A 14253-nucleotide genomic window follows, 5' to 3' on the forward strand; every position below is an offset into this window, starting at 1 on the left:
TCTTATGTACATGTTATATGCATGATGATAAATACAGGCTGCAGTAAGGCAGAATGTAAGAAAAATAACATAAAGACTTCGATATATGACCAAATATTTTAATGAGTGTGACCTCCTCATCGTGTTGTCGTGGCGAGATAGAGCAAGCAGTGACAAAGAAATATCATAAGAAAATGACAAAGTATCATAATTCTTTAAGGTCAAGAAAACTAATTACTACTACTACTCAGTTTACACGAAAATTAATTAGCCTACATCTCATTTTTACACAGAAGCGAGTGTGAAAAGGAAAAAGAAAAGTTGGGTTCTTATTCTACTTGTTATGTCATACTATTCTACATTTGAAATGACACTCAAAACTAAAAATAAGGAAATAGGAGAAAAGATGTACAAAGAAGATTGCTATGAGTTCATACTTCAGTTGTTTCCAGTCTGAGCAAAATACACCTTGTCTGCATTGGCAAGTCGGTCTTGGAACATAGCCCATTCCTTTTTGCATCTCTCTCGTACCTATTGAACACGGGCAAACACATACACAAAGCTAAGTACTTCGGTAATCAAATAGCAGATGAACCATTTCTTTATAATCCCAAGGAATTTAGTGACGTACAGAATTGTTAACAAGGGTCGGGAAGATAAAGTTGACAGGCAATAAGTTCAGAAGGCGAAACATGCATTTCAAAAAATTTATACACTGGATTTAGATTTTTTTTTAAAAAAAAATTATTGTAATTCCTTTACTAGTTCCCTCTCCAGTCCGCCACAGCAATGGCTGGACTAGTTTTTTGTTTTGTTTATCCTCCCCTTAAATCCCTCTCTCAGATCGAAATTAAGGATGTGTTATGCCTGAAAATATAGTAGTTCATGGATCAAATTCTTCCTAGAAAGAAGTTCAACTCACAAGTCTTGGAATAAAGGGTTCCTTTTCACTAAATGTGAGAATAGAAATAACAGCGCAGACTAATCAACGTATATTGATTGGTGGATATGTCCTAAACATAAACCAACCAAGTAATGCAAGCCGAGGGAAAACAAGAATACAACATTATTTCGACCAACATATATCACAGTTCTGAATATACATACCCCTTGCCACGGTGCTTTACCGTTCTCAGATTCTCCCTGGGAATTTAAAAAAGGTTCAAAATTACTGAAGTTGCGTGCAAAGTCAATCACATAAAAAAAAACCGGAAAGAGTACGAAAACAAAAATGGAAAGAAACCGGGAAATCATTTCGCAAATGTAATGCTAGTTAACCCATGTCACCAACAAATACCGAAGCGGATAAATTTAAGAAGGCTGGTCTACTTAAAAAGATGAATTTAAGAAACGGAAAAAACAAAGTTCCACAACATGAAGGCCTTGATCATTTTAATATCTGTTTATTCAAACCAAACCATGCAAGTCTAATCTGTGGTCGTATTGACTCCAAATCGTCACATTTCTACACTCTAAGGATGTCCTCGGCGAACTTAGCTGTAGTTACTATAACCGGCTCCAAGACATAGGAATCTGTAGCATGACTAATGTTATTAATAGAGAGTTACTAATAACTGACCTGACTTCCAAGTGATGGAATAACTTGATGCACAATCCACTGTGAATCAACAACACCAATTTTTTCATGTGCAGGCTGCAGGGGCAAAAAAAAAAAACAATTAGACGATTTTGCAAAGGATAGCATGGTTCTCCAAGAATTAGAGGAGAGGGAGAGAGAGAGAGAGAGAGAGAGAGAGAGAGAGAGAGAGAGAGAGAGAGACTAACATCAACACATCTTCTTAAAGCAAAATCCAATCCCCAACCATGCACCAAGTCATTCTGCAAGCATACAAATTAAAGAGGCGCTGATGAACAAACATGGTAGAAACAGAGCCCTGGAACAGAGCCAGAGTGCTGGCAAGCTCAACAAATGAACATAATAAATGGATACAAAAAACACAAAAAGGTGAAGCTTAGTCTCATATCCCAAAAACGAGACAAGTACCTGAATCATATGCCAAACACATCTCCAAGCTTCGCGAGAAAATACTGGAGCCATGATTTCAACAAAACTAAACAGAAGCATAAATAGTAACGGAAGTTATTATTGTACACTTTCCGGGTGAGACATATTAGATTTGAGATTAACGGATCAGATCCAATAGAGTGTGCATCAACAATAAGTGAGCAAGACCCTAGAAAAATCCTGCAAATCTAAAATGCAAATATTTTTTCCTGTGTCTAACTCTAACATAAGGTCATATTTTACATAGGCCCATAAGCCATATTCTAGAGATAATCAGCTTTCTTTCCAGCCTACCATTACCTATACTCCACAAAACTAAGCCATATTAACTCGGATACATTTAATCACCAATTTAAGGTCACATCTCCAATTACTGGTCTTCTATTTGTATGTTATTTGATCATTCTACATTCATCTTATCAAACATGCGTGTGTGTGAACTTAATACTAAGGATAAAACGATGAAGCGAGTTTAATTTACATAGCCAAGAGCTGGTAACGCGAGACAAACAATCTATTCATGAATATAAAAAATGATGGGCTGAAAAGGCAAAAAAAGTCGATTCAAGTTTCCAATTAGAGATTTTAGTTCCGTTAGACCCTTTGCATTTCTTCCTATCTGTACCGACATTATTGATGGTAGGAGTAATTTCTTTGCACTACTTCACCAGCCAATTGCCCCCAGCTACCAATACACCACCAATACTTGCTGACAATATCAAGTTCAGGATACAAATGTTTGTCATTAATAGCAGAAAAGAGAGTATTTACGCTGCACATGGAGGTAAATGTGGATCACTACACCATCCTGGTTTCTCCTCTGTATCTCTGTTTATGAGTATACATACACCTGTTGGCTACAAATGATACAGATATAGTAGAAACCGTAGTGTGTACTTGTATATTCACTCAATAAACCTACTTGTGAACTTCTCTGTCACCTCTTCTCTTGGTCATTTGCCATGTCAGTCCATTGTTGGGTTCAAGACCGGGTTGAGAAATCTCTAAACCATGTTTTTTAACCAACTGAATATACCTATTGTGAAGAGAAAGGCCACAAAACAGTTGGGCCAAAATAAACATTATACATAAATTTTAACATGAAGTGGAAAGTATCAAGAAAGAAAAGACCATATTTACTTCTCAGCATTAAAGTGTTCAACTCCAAGATCTTCATCCCAAATGAAAATGTAATCATAAGCAGATACAACATCCGGATGCAGAAATCTTTTTGCGTACCACCTATGAACCAGATAATAAAGAGAAGCCATCAACCGATGGAAGAGTGATACTTACTCCGAAACATCAACTTTCCAAGTTTGAGACTGTATTTTCGACAGGACATGACAAGAGTTAATTTTTTTTCCCCCGACTTGAACTATCGACCTTGAGCTTTATTGCATATCACAGTAGTGTTTGCTCCTTTAGCCATCAAATTAAAGAATTATTTTTTTCAGTTTCTCGAACTAAACCACCTCTCCTGTGGTATATGTCATGCATTAAACATCTCTGCTAAGGGAACTTCAGCCATCAACAATGGTGCTTATCCCAAAATCTTCCCCTTGGGGGATTGGATGATAGATTTGGTAAGGACAAAAACTATAACACATGGCCTGTCGGTTAGGATTTTTTCAATTTCCATAAATCAATCATTCAGGATTGGAGGATTTGACCAAAAAAAGGTGCAATCATGTCAAACATAGGTCAAATCTCGGCAGAGATCGATGCATAAAACAAAAAATAATTGCTCATATGGATTTATTATATTATGAAGCACATCAATAAAATTTTACTTATTCAAGTGTTGACAACACAACTAAGACGAAAAGCTTGCAATTCATTCCCGTTAGACCTCCTTGGCTCCAGTAAACAAGGTAAGACATCCACATAAAACAACAAAGAAGAACAAAGATCTGAGGAATATTACCATTTTGTTTGTTTTCTAACACTGACATGTACGGCACGTTGTGACCACTCAAATTGATCCCATTCAGTTGTATGGCCATCATAGTGAAAAAGCATAATCTGAAAATCCTCAGAAAACTATAAAAAAAAAAAAAAAAATAGACCAAAATCAATCTAGTTCAATAGATTCTAGCAAAAGTAAATCTGTAATCGGATGTAAAATTCTATACTATCACCTTCTTCACGGCTGCATCAACATTGTTCTTTTGATCCAAACCAACTGTAAATATCACTAGATATTTTGGCTTCATTTTCAGATCCTGAAAGTTCCAGATTGTAAGTAAAGCATTTGGTGCTACCTAACTTATAAATGACTCCTATTATTGTTGTTTACAAATGATAAAACCTAACAGACACATGGAAGAAGACAATTAATCAAACTGAAGAAGATTGTAAAAATGAAACATTTGATTTCTAACATACCGATATCAACCCATACTACGATCATGAAAAAAAAACGATAATGTCTCTCCGTAACAAACTTGGAAAAGCGTAAATGTGAAAAACAGAAACACTAGTAAGAATAAACAACAAATGTTTTTCTTTAGAAAATTAATGCTAACAGGATTAAACAATAAGAAAACATGGTAGCATAGTGAATTTGATCCCTAAGTGACATATTAGTTTATAAATTTTGATCAGCAAAAAAAAAAAAGAAAATATATAAATATAAACATAGCTGGCCCAGAGTTATCACCATTTCCACACTTTTCAAAACTTACCTCGCTGGGTTCGCCCCACAATCTTCGCAGATAAAAATCTGATTCTGAGACAACAATTCCTGGGGGTAAAGATTCTGCACCGCGAGGATTTGTAGGGACAAAGATCTGAAAGATCAAACAACATTAAAATTACAAGTACACATAACTTATATCTAATGCTAATTTCGTACCCATAGCAAAACTGCAGATAATGCAACGATTACACACATGCTAAACAGGAAATACAAGATCAAGTAAGAAAAGAGAAGAAACTAAACTTCCCAAAACAGGACAAGCATAAGGTAGGCAATTTTGTTAATAAGAAAGTAAGAGAAAATGTTCACTATCCAATAGATTGGCAAAGGTAAGATTCTAGATGTCAGTGTTAATTTATTGACATTTGAAAATGAAAGGATGCTTAACCCAATATCTTCATTAATATGTGACACATGAACTAAACCAATGATAACACCCATGGGCCTATATTTTAGGAAATAAGAACTTAAAAGGAATTGCACACCAAAAAAGGAGCAAAACCTCTGCATTGTCAACAGATGCGACATTTTAAAGAAAAAGACTTACCTTAGGTGTTGAAGGAGTACCACCTGAACTTAGATTCTCTGGTAAACTACGGCTAGCAGGATTCTGGTGATCGTCACTAAAAGCCATATCAATAGATGATCTTACACTTGATGGGAGATTAATCTGCCAAAAAAATTTACATAAAATAGTGACAACTTACTCCTTAGAATAAGTTACGAAATGATTAGGATCATACCTTTGATAAAGAAACTGATGGAAATGAAACACCTACAAAATATCCAAACATCATTCCCATAATGGTCGTTATCACAAGTCGTGCACTACCACTTGACTTTTTAAAAACCCCACTGCTCATAGACAAACACAACGAAATCAAAAAGAAATGTAAGCACTCCATTGGCCCAGGTTCAAGATTTCATTCGAAGTTGTAAACAGATTAATGCCACTTCACAAACCTGCGATGTGAGGTTCCCATTATGATTTTAAAAGGTCGAGCAACTCAAATGCCACTCACCAAGCAGCAACCAATTTTGCAAGCAACTCTAAAAGAATATATCGCATCTGCACGGTCGCTAATCCGATTTGTAGCCCACAAACTGCTAATCCTAAAATGCATTTACAAGCCATTAATTTGTCATACAGTTAAACATCCCATTCTCATCCATCAAACAATGACTCTGTTACGCGAACTTCATCAAAGAATCTAAGCAATTAAGACAGCAGCATAAATTTCAGTAACCACAATTCTCATTCCCCATTTTAGATTCATTTACCAAGTGTGACCTTGAAGGCAAAAATGAACTGAATGATAATTAGAATAAAGCAGAAATTCAAGTTTACTTATGCTATCATCACACCATTTTTTCAAATTACACATATTGATCTGCTTAAAGACATCCACTAAAGCACGTGATAACAGTTTCCATCGGCATTACCACAAACAAATAACATGATGCTTTCTCCCACCCAAAACACATCAAACAAGCATATTGTCGGCTCATCTGAAATTAGAGGACACATTGATTAAGATACGGTATCTTAAACCCAACGAGGAAACAAAAACCATAAAATGACGCGTGTGTATCGAGCCTATGCTAACATTTGATAAACTGGCCAACTTTGACATCAAATTCACCTCAGGAAAAAAAGCATTTCAAAATTCTGTTTCATTTCAGAGAGATCGATCCTCTTAAATCTCAAATGTAACAACCGACACCAAATATAAACAAAATTTTGTTCGATGATACATATCTTCAAGAATAGAGATGATATATTTGAAAATACCAAACTTCGTAATGGACTAAATTAGGGTTCGAAAGAATTACAAAAGTGGGGCGCCGATTGCTGAGGAGAAAACGGGGAGATCTTTGTGTTGTTGGTCGGTATGAACGTTCCCGACAGTCTAATTATGCAAATAATAGAGTTGCTTACAAGCATTCCATCATCTATAATTTTACTTCTTTCCGTAACTAATCGTACTTTCAACTTTTACCCTATAGTTCTTTTTAATAAAAATAAAAATAAGGCTATAATGTACCATTAATTGCTTAAAAAAAATTACAATTAATATTATACCGTGCCGAATTGCACACATTGTGTTCTTATATAATCAATTTTTATGTATGCAACATTATGTTTTTGTATAATCAATTTTTATGGACACGTTACGTATTTGTACAATTTATTTTTATTAAATAATTGTAAAAAAAAATTAAGTAATTGTATTTTTTTAAAAATTTAATATAATAAAATAGATATTCACTACATTTTAAAGTTAAGGCAACTTGTAGATAACTTCATAAATCAAACATAAGTTTCAATTTACTTTTTATATTTGTCTTTCCGAAAATGTCCTTGTCTTTATTTTAATCATTATTATTTCTTGAATTATCAAATGTGGAATCGGATTCAAAATCTGATTCACTTGATTCATCAAGATAATAAATATTTTCATCGTCGGATGAAAATTCAATTGTTTCTACTGGATAGAATCCAATAGTATATATTTCTTCAAGAAGTTTAACTTTATTTTTCTTTTCGTTTCGTTTTGGACATTCATTTGCATAATGACCTTCTTCATTGCACAACCAACATGTGCAGTTCTTTCCTTTATCTTTTGGGCAAGGTGGTTTTTTGTTATCAAATTTTTTATAAAATTTTCTTTTATAAGATTTTCTGAAGAAATTCCTTTTAAATTTCTTTTTCTTATAGGGAATAAATTTTCTATTAAAAGATTTATAAGGTTTATTAAATTTATTCTGTTTTTGTCGTTTTAAATGTTTGTGTGACATGTTTGTTTTGCAACCGTATTCCTTTACTGTGAATTTCATTTTGTCACAACAAAGTTTATTGTTTTGTTTGTAAGATCTGAATATTCTTTTATTTAATGTTATTTCATGACATTTCTTTGTTATAACATCTTTAATGAATTTAATAGCTCCTTCTAGTGTTTTGGCATAAGCGCTAGTTAAGAATTCATCTTTACTATTTATTGGTATATTAGGTATTTTATTAAAAATACTTAATTTATAATGTTCTTTTTTATCAGCATCTATTAACTGATAATAGTTTGTTTCATAATCACATATAAATTCTTCTAGATAACATAAATTGCATAGTTTAATATTATCTAGAATAAAAATTGTTCTATTTTGTTCTATGTTCTTAGCTACCAGATTAGCATCATTATTAGAAACTCCTAAAAATTCTTGGTACAAGGCATCAACAAATAGTTCGAAATATCGATGTCTTGTCATTCCTTGTGGTAGATTAGTAATTACTAGGTTTTCAGCCCAAGTTCTTACTGCTCCTACCAATGTCATTTTTATCATCCCATGAGTTAAAACTTGAATATTCTCACTTTTGTCTAATAATGGTGTTAATTGAATTTGTACTGATAGTTCATTTGCCCAATGATCTATCTTTGATTTTCTTTCTTTGGCTGTTGAACAACCTAAATTTAAGATATTCTGTTTCACAAATCCTGATATTTTTGATTCTCTAAGAATATCTCTAACATCTTTATAAGATCCAGAGTATTGGTCTCTGTTATATTTAAATTTTTCATCATCTCTTTCACCACTACCTTCTACATTCGTTCGTAGATTTAATCGTGGTCTAGAATCATCTTCAGATTTTGAAATATCCATATCTCTATATTGCTATGATTCCTGATGTGAATGATATAATTCTTCTGTATTTACTCCTATTTGTTCAAAATCAGATGAGTCTGTTTCACTAAACATCTCCATATTTATGTTTTCCATAACTAAGGGGATTTATATACCATGATTTAATTTTGAATGGTGGTTCTTCTTCCATTTTCCTTTTTTCTTTATCTATTGGAAGAACTTCTTTAAGATAGTTTAATATTTCATTACTATATTTTTTCTGTTTAATTATTAATCTAGTCGTTGCTAAATCAATATATTCTTTGAAATTCTTCTCTAATTATTGTATTGATAGATTGATCTTATTGATATTATTTTCTAAATCTCCTAGATCTTTTTCTAATTTTATTAAGGACGTCATTGCGATGAGATTGATTCATTAACAATAGCTTGTTTAATTTTAAAAATATTTTGATTCATGGTTCCAATCTTTTCAAGAATATCTTCATCATTTCTAGCAAATGATAATGATCTTCTTGGTACAGACTGTTTGTGATTTGGAGGTCATCTGAACTCCATCTTTTATAGGAATTTATTTCTTCAATAAATGTTTTTCGAGGGTGTTCAATTCTTGTAATATTTTCAAACATTCTTTCAACAGAAATAGTTGGTTTTGTTGAAATTATTCCTGTTTGAGAATTATTACTTATTGCTAAACCGACAACATAGTTTATATTGATCGGATGGTTTCCTGTTAACATAAGATTATTTCTATAAAATTAATAATCTAATGTTAAAACGTCATTTATGTTTTTATCAAAAAGAGATATATTGTATTGTGGATAAATACAAAATTTCATCTTTTTGTAACATAAGTTTCCTTCAATTTTTCTAAGGATGGAATCCTCAAAATTACGTATCCTTTTGTCACGAACTGTGATTTCAATTGGTGTATCTATTCCTTCTCGGTAGTGAGCTGATACTATTATTTCGATTCCTCCAATGTGAACATATTTTAGTTCAGATCGTTCTTTTTCACAGGCTTTTGCCATGATGGTATCAATATCTTGAGTTGTTAATAACTTCAGAGTATTAGACCTTGATTCGTTATTTATTTTACAAGATCGTTCTTTTGTACGAATCGAATAATAAATTAAATTTTTTTCTAAGATTAATAAAATTTGAAATCTTGCTTAATATTCCTGGTTGGTCTATTAGATTTGTTTTTGAATTAGAAAACCCTATTTTTTGTATCTCAGCAAACTTATTCTGATTAAATATAATATTCAAATTATACTCTTGGTTCTCTTCAAATTCATCAATCTGACTATTTTGATTTGAAATTGTTACTTCTGTCATTTTAACAGATGATAGAACTTCTTAATTTTCTTAAGGCTATTAAAAGCCTTTTTGTTGAATCTATCTGTTCTAATAAATTCTGAAAATCTTCGAAACTATAAATTGAAGATTGACAATTTTTAAGATGTTTCAAATTGTTTTCACAATTTTTTATATCAAAATTTATATTTTGAGAATATAAATTAAAGATATTCATTTTTGTATTTTCATACATTTTCCATTTAGTAAAAATTGTTACTTTTATTATTTTGTTTTTGTTGATCGGATTTCGATAACAAAGTTTGTTCTTATTCATAACATATTGTTATGTCTTCAATTTCATCGTTTTCAGAAATTTGAATTATCATTTTCCAGTTGTTTGAAAAATGTTCTTTTTTTATGATTTTTGAAATAAAAGGTTTGGAGATCTTTTATTTTATTTCATAATTGATCTATTTGACGTAAATCTTTTAGTAAGATTATTTTATCAAATAAATTTTTAATCTCAATATCTAAAATTAATCCAGACATTAATAATCTGGTTTATTTAACGGCTCTGTTACCAGGTTGCGGAATTCTTCAAATTCTTATGAATTTTCTCATTCATGGATTTACAGATCTGATTCATTTATAACAAATAAATATTTTCAGATTAGTTTGGTTCCATTCATAGGTTATAATTACAAATTTAGTTGATAAATTGATTCGAATATGGTTAAATCAGAAGTATTTAAATGATATTCATGAAATGTATCATATTCATGATAATCTTCTATTTCAAACCAATTTTTTATTATCAATCTTCCATTTCTTATAAAGTATGATGACATGATTAATGTATTTTGACTATTTCTTTAAATTAAGGGCTGCAGGAGATTTAGGAAGGTTACCTTGTTTGAATGAATTTTGGTTTTGAGCATAGGCCAAATCCTTGCTTTCCCTTAACGATCACTTGATCAACTGGTACTTGCTCTATGGATCTCCAAGTTTACTCTAACCATGAATCTTCAATGGTTGGTTTCCAACCTTATCCTCCTTACGCCCTGCTTGTTTAGTTATTAGCCATAAGACTTATTTTTGTTTCTGATTTTATGTTTCTTAGTTTCTGATAGTTTTCATACGTCTTGTATTACCAGATTGTAAAAAACTTGAGAATAGAGAGATACTCAAACTTCACTTATCCATTTACAACACAAACATCTCCTTTTATAGGCGTGGAGAAACGCATACAATAGTAAAAATAAAAGAAGAGGGGGGCCATACTACATAATGGAAAACAGCTCATTTTACATCTGAGTGGATGCCTTTCACATGTGGTGTGGTCCACGATTTTATTTGTTTTTACATTGTGTCGCTTTCTGAATCACTGATACATTCGGACCATTTCTTTATTGGTTTGTCTTCTTTGACAGCTGGTTTGTCCTCTTTGACAGATGTTTCTTCTGTCTGAATGGGTTGGCAATGTCCACATTTGTGAGTGGAAATCATTGTTCTTAGTTTTTGACATAGCATTTGTTGGGTTTCTCGGGTCATGTCAACTCTTGCTTCATAGATTGGAGCTTCGAATTGAGCTAACATGGCTTGTTCTTTCTTTTGGATTGTCTTCTTGTGTCCAGTGGTTAATAAAATTTTACTGGTTACAAAATTTATTTTAACCTTTGAGTTTCCATCAATCTTTCCTGTCTTTGAGATCATGTCAATCAATGTCTTTATTCTTATCTCAGGAAGTGTTGAGATATCCATTACTGGTTTCTCTTCATTTGATCCTTCGAATAAGAACTTGTCTTTTTATTTTCGACATTGAATATATACCATTGGTTGATAGAATTTGTTATCATCCCAATCTGGAAAGGTTGAGTGAATACTCAATGTTAATACTGGATCGTCCTTAAAGACTGCTTTCTTGAACTGGATGATACTATTTCTCAACTGATATGGAAATAGTTCTATTTCTTGATTATTGGGACTTACTTCCAATCCACTTAATAATCCATTTGAAAAGAATCATGTGACTTCATGCGCTGGAGCACCTTGCAGTGTTCTTACTCTTGATATGCTCTGTGTGTCACAAGTTTGTAGCCAAGATTTTGCAGATGGTTTGACTATTCTTAAATAGTTTAGTGTTTCAAAGAATTCAGTCTTGAGTTTTTTTGGAAAATTTGTTTTTTCAAAAATTGGTTTTTGTGGTCACAGATTGACCATCTTTCTTTCTCTTGCTTCAAGGGTACTTTTAAACGTCCTTTCTTTTTTTTTTCATTTTTTTCGGTGTTGGTTGTGACAACCGGTTCTTTCTTTTTTTCTTTTTCTTGGTTATCAGTGTTGGCTGTGACCACTGATTGTTTTTCATTCATCTCCATTATTTTGTTAAATGAAGTTGCTAACTTGATTGGAGTTTTTGGTGAGGATGATGATGATGATGTTGTCATATTTTCTTTAATCCTCTGAATTTTTCCTTTTATATTTTTTTTTCTTTGTTGAAGAATCTGAATTTCTTCATCTATGTCAATCAATTGTTCTTCTAATTGATTTAATTGTTCCATCCTGCACAATAAAACATATATATATATATAACTGGTTAGAAATTTAACTCTTTTTCATGAGTAACTCGAATAGTTTTATTATGCGTATCATTGCATTTATGAAATTCTTTTGCAAGAATTGAATCAATCTTCATAAATGATATTGATTGTCTTTACTCATAGAGTAATTCATGTTTTTGAATATAAATCTCATTTCATCAATTTATATTTCTCATGCTTTCTGAGGCATGTTCGGATGACTGAAAGTCATAAAATAATTCATGTCTCTGAATATAAATCTCATTTCATCAATTTATATTTCTCATGCTTTCTAAGGCATGTTCGGATGACTCGTGGTCATTTTCTGGATCATTTAGGATCTCTTTTGTTATTCCGTTACTATGGATAGTATAATTTGGATGAAGTTCTCTGGTTAATGCGTCGGGTAATGAATTATCCGTTCCTTTGACATGTTGGATTTCGAACTGATAATAGTTCAATTCCAATTGCCATCTAATTAGCCTTGATGCATTTCTCCCTGCATTTCTTGATATTTTCCTTGTCTTGAAATATGTTAAATTCATATTATCTGTTCTTACTAAAAATGGTTTAGGAATAAGATAAATTTCCTAAGTCCTAATTGTGAATATTAAAGCTAATAATTTTTTTTTCATTTGAATGATAATTTAATTGTGCACCTTGAAAAGTTCCTGATGTATAATTGCATAATTCTTCATTTTTTCTAGTAGCTGTTTTAGTAAGTTCTTCTAAATTTGTTTCTCCTGTATAAGCTTTTAAACATGCTCCCCAGTATTCATCTGAAGCGTCCGTTTCAATTATTATTATATCTTTATTGGAAGAAAAATATAACTCAGAAAGATTACTAATTATTTTCTTTTTAATAGTATCTATATAATTAGTATCTTTTTTAGACCATTTCTACTTGTAGTCTTGTTTAAGTTTTACCTGAAGAGGTTTTCTGATTTCTGCAAATTTCTTAATGTAATTTTCAGAATAAGTTAATAATCCTAAAAATCTTTTTAATTGATCTTTATCCTTGATTTCACTAGAAAAATCGTGAATTTTCTTAAGTATATGCTGTTGTAAATAAAAATCTTCTTAATTGATCTTTATCCTTGATTTCACTAGGAAAATCGTGAATTTTCTTAAGTATATGCTGTTGTAAACAATATTTTCCATCTTCTATTTGTAATCCTAAATAATTTATTTTTGTTTTAAACAATTGTGCTTTCTTTTCAGAAAGTATAATTTCATCTTTATGACAAATATCTAATACTGTCATGAGGTCTTTATAATGTTGATCTAGTGTTTTTGAATAAATTGATATGTCATCTATATAAACACAACAAAAATCTACATATGATTTAAAAGATTCATCCATATATCTTTGAAAGATACCTGGTGCTTGTTTAAGTCCGAAAGGTAATACAGTCCATTGATACTGTCCTTTTGGACAACTGAATGATGTAAGTAATTGTGTTTGTGGTTCTAGCTGAATTTGCCAGAATCCTGATTTAAAATCTAAACTGGAGAAATATTTCATTCCTCCTATATAAGATAGTAAATCATTCTTGTTTGAGATGTAATATCCATCCATAATTGTTACATTATTCATTTTTCGATAATCAATTACCATTCTTTTCTTATCAGTGTCTTTCTTACTGACATAAAAGGCTGGTGAAGAGTGTGGATTCTTGCTTGGGATGATTATCTTAATTTTTAGTAATTCTTGAACCTCTTATTGAAGCAATGAATTATTTTCTTTTCTTAATTTTGTCCTGAGGATTTTCAGAACAAATATCATGAAATTTCTTTATGATTTCTTTTTCATGATTAATTGTTAAAATATTTTCTATTTTTAGTTTTATTGGATTTGTATTTCGTTTATGAAAATTCTTTGTAAATCCTTCATTTTCTACACGAAATGTTGTTCGTATTTTAGAAATATAAATCATTGATGATCCTTTATTTAAAGTTATGTGATTTTCAAATTGTGTAAAAGGAAGATATTTTCTTAAAAAGTTATTTTTTATTATAATGTCCATTCTTGA

General features: G+C 31.4%; 1 protein-coding gene across 4 annotated transcripts; it reads right to left on the reverse strand.

The window, feature by feature from the left end:
* Window positions 1-281: 281 nt before the first annotated feature.
* On the reverse strand, window positions 282-6671 carry LOC140879691 (uncharacterized). 4 transcript variants are annotated; one of them, XM_073283526.1, is made up of 16 exons: window positions 6350-6482; window positions 6150-6215; window positions 5670-5819; window positions 5450-5561; window positions 5254-5376; window positions 4693-4797; window positions 4147-4230; window positions 3933-4048; window positions 3146-3247; window positions 2928-3041; window positions 2777-2833; window positions 1985-2051; window positions 1765-1818; window positions 1559-1633; window positions 1087-1122; window positions 282-510 (listed from the first exon to the last, which is right to left on the reverse strand). In XM_073283526.1, the coding sequence occupies exons 3-16, from the start codon at window positions 5687-5689 to the stop codon at window positions 418-420; spliced, it is 1158 nt and encodes a 385-aa protein (XP_073139627.1). In that variant the 5' UTR covers window positions 5690-5819; window positions 6150-6215; window positions 6350-6482; the 3' UTR covers window positions 282-417. The 4 variants fall into 4 exon arrangements, with proteins under 4 accessions (XP_073139627.1, XP_073139629.1, XP_073139626.1 ...); XM_073283528.1 differs by lacking the exons at window positions 6150-6215; window positions 6350-6482 and adding an exon at window positions 6540-6671 and having other exon boundaries at window positions 3933-4030; XM_073283525.1 differs by lacking the exons at window positions 6150-6215; window positions 6350-6482 and adding an exon at window positions 6540-6671.
* Window positions 6672-14253: the final 7582 nt, after the last annotated feature.

This window comes from Henckelia pumila, chromosome 2, assembly GCF_033568475.1.
Source record: "Henckelia pumila isolate YLH828 chromosome 2, ASM3356847v2, whole genome shotgun sequence".
Taxonomy (NCBI): domain Eukaryota; kingdom Viridiplantae; phylum Streptophyta; class Magnoliopsida; order Lamiales; family Gesneriaceae; genus Henckelia; species Henckelia pumila.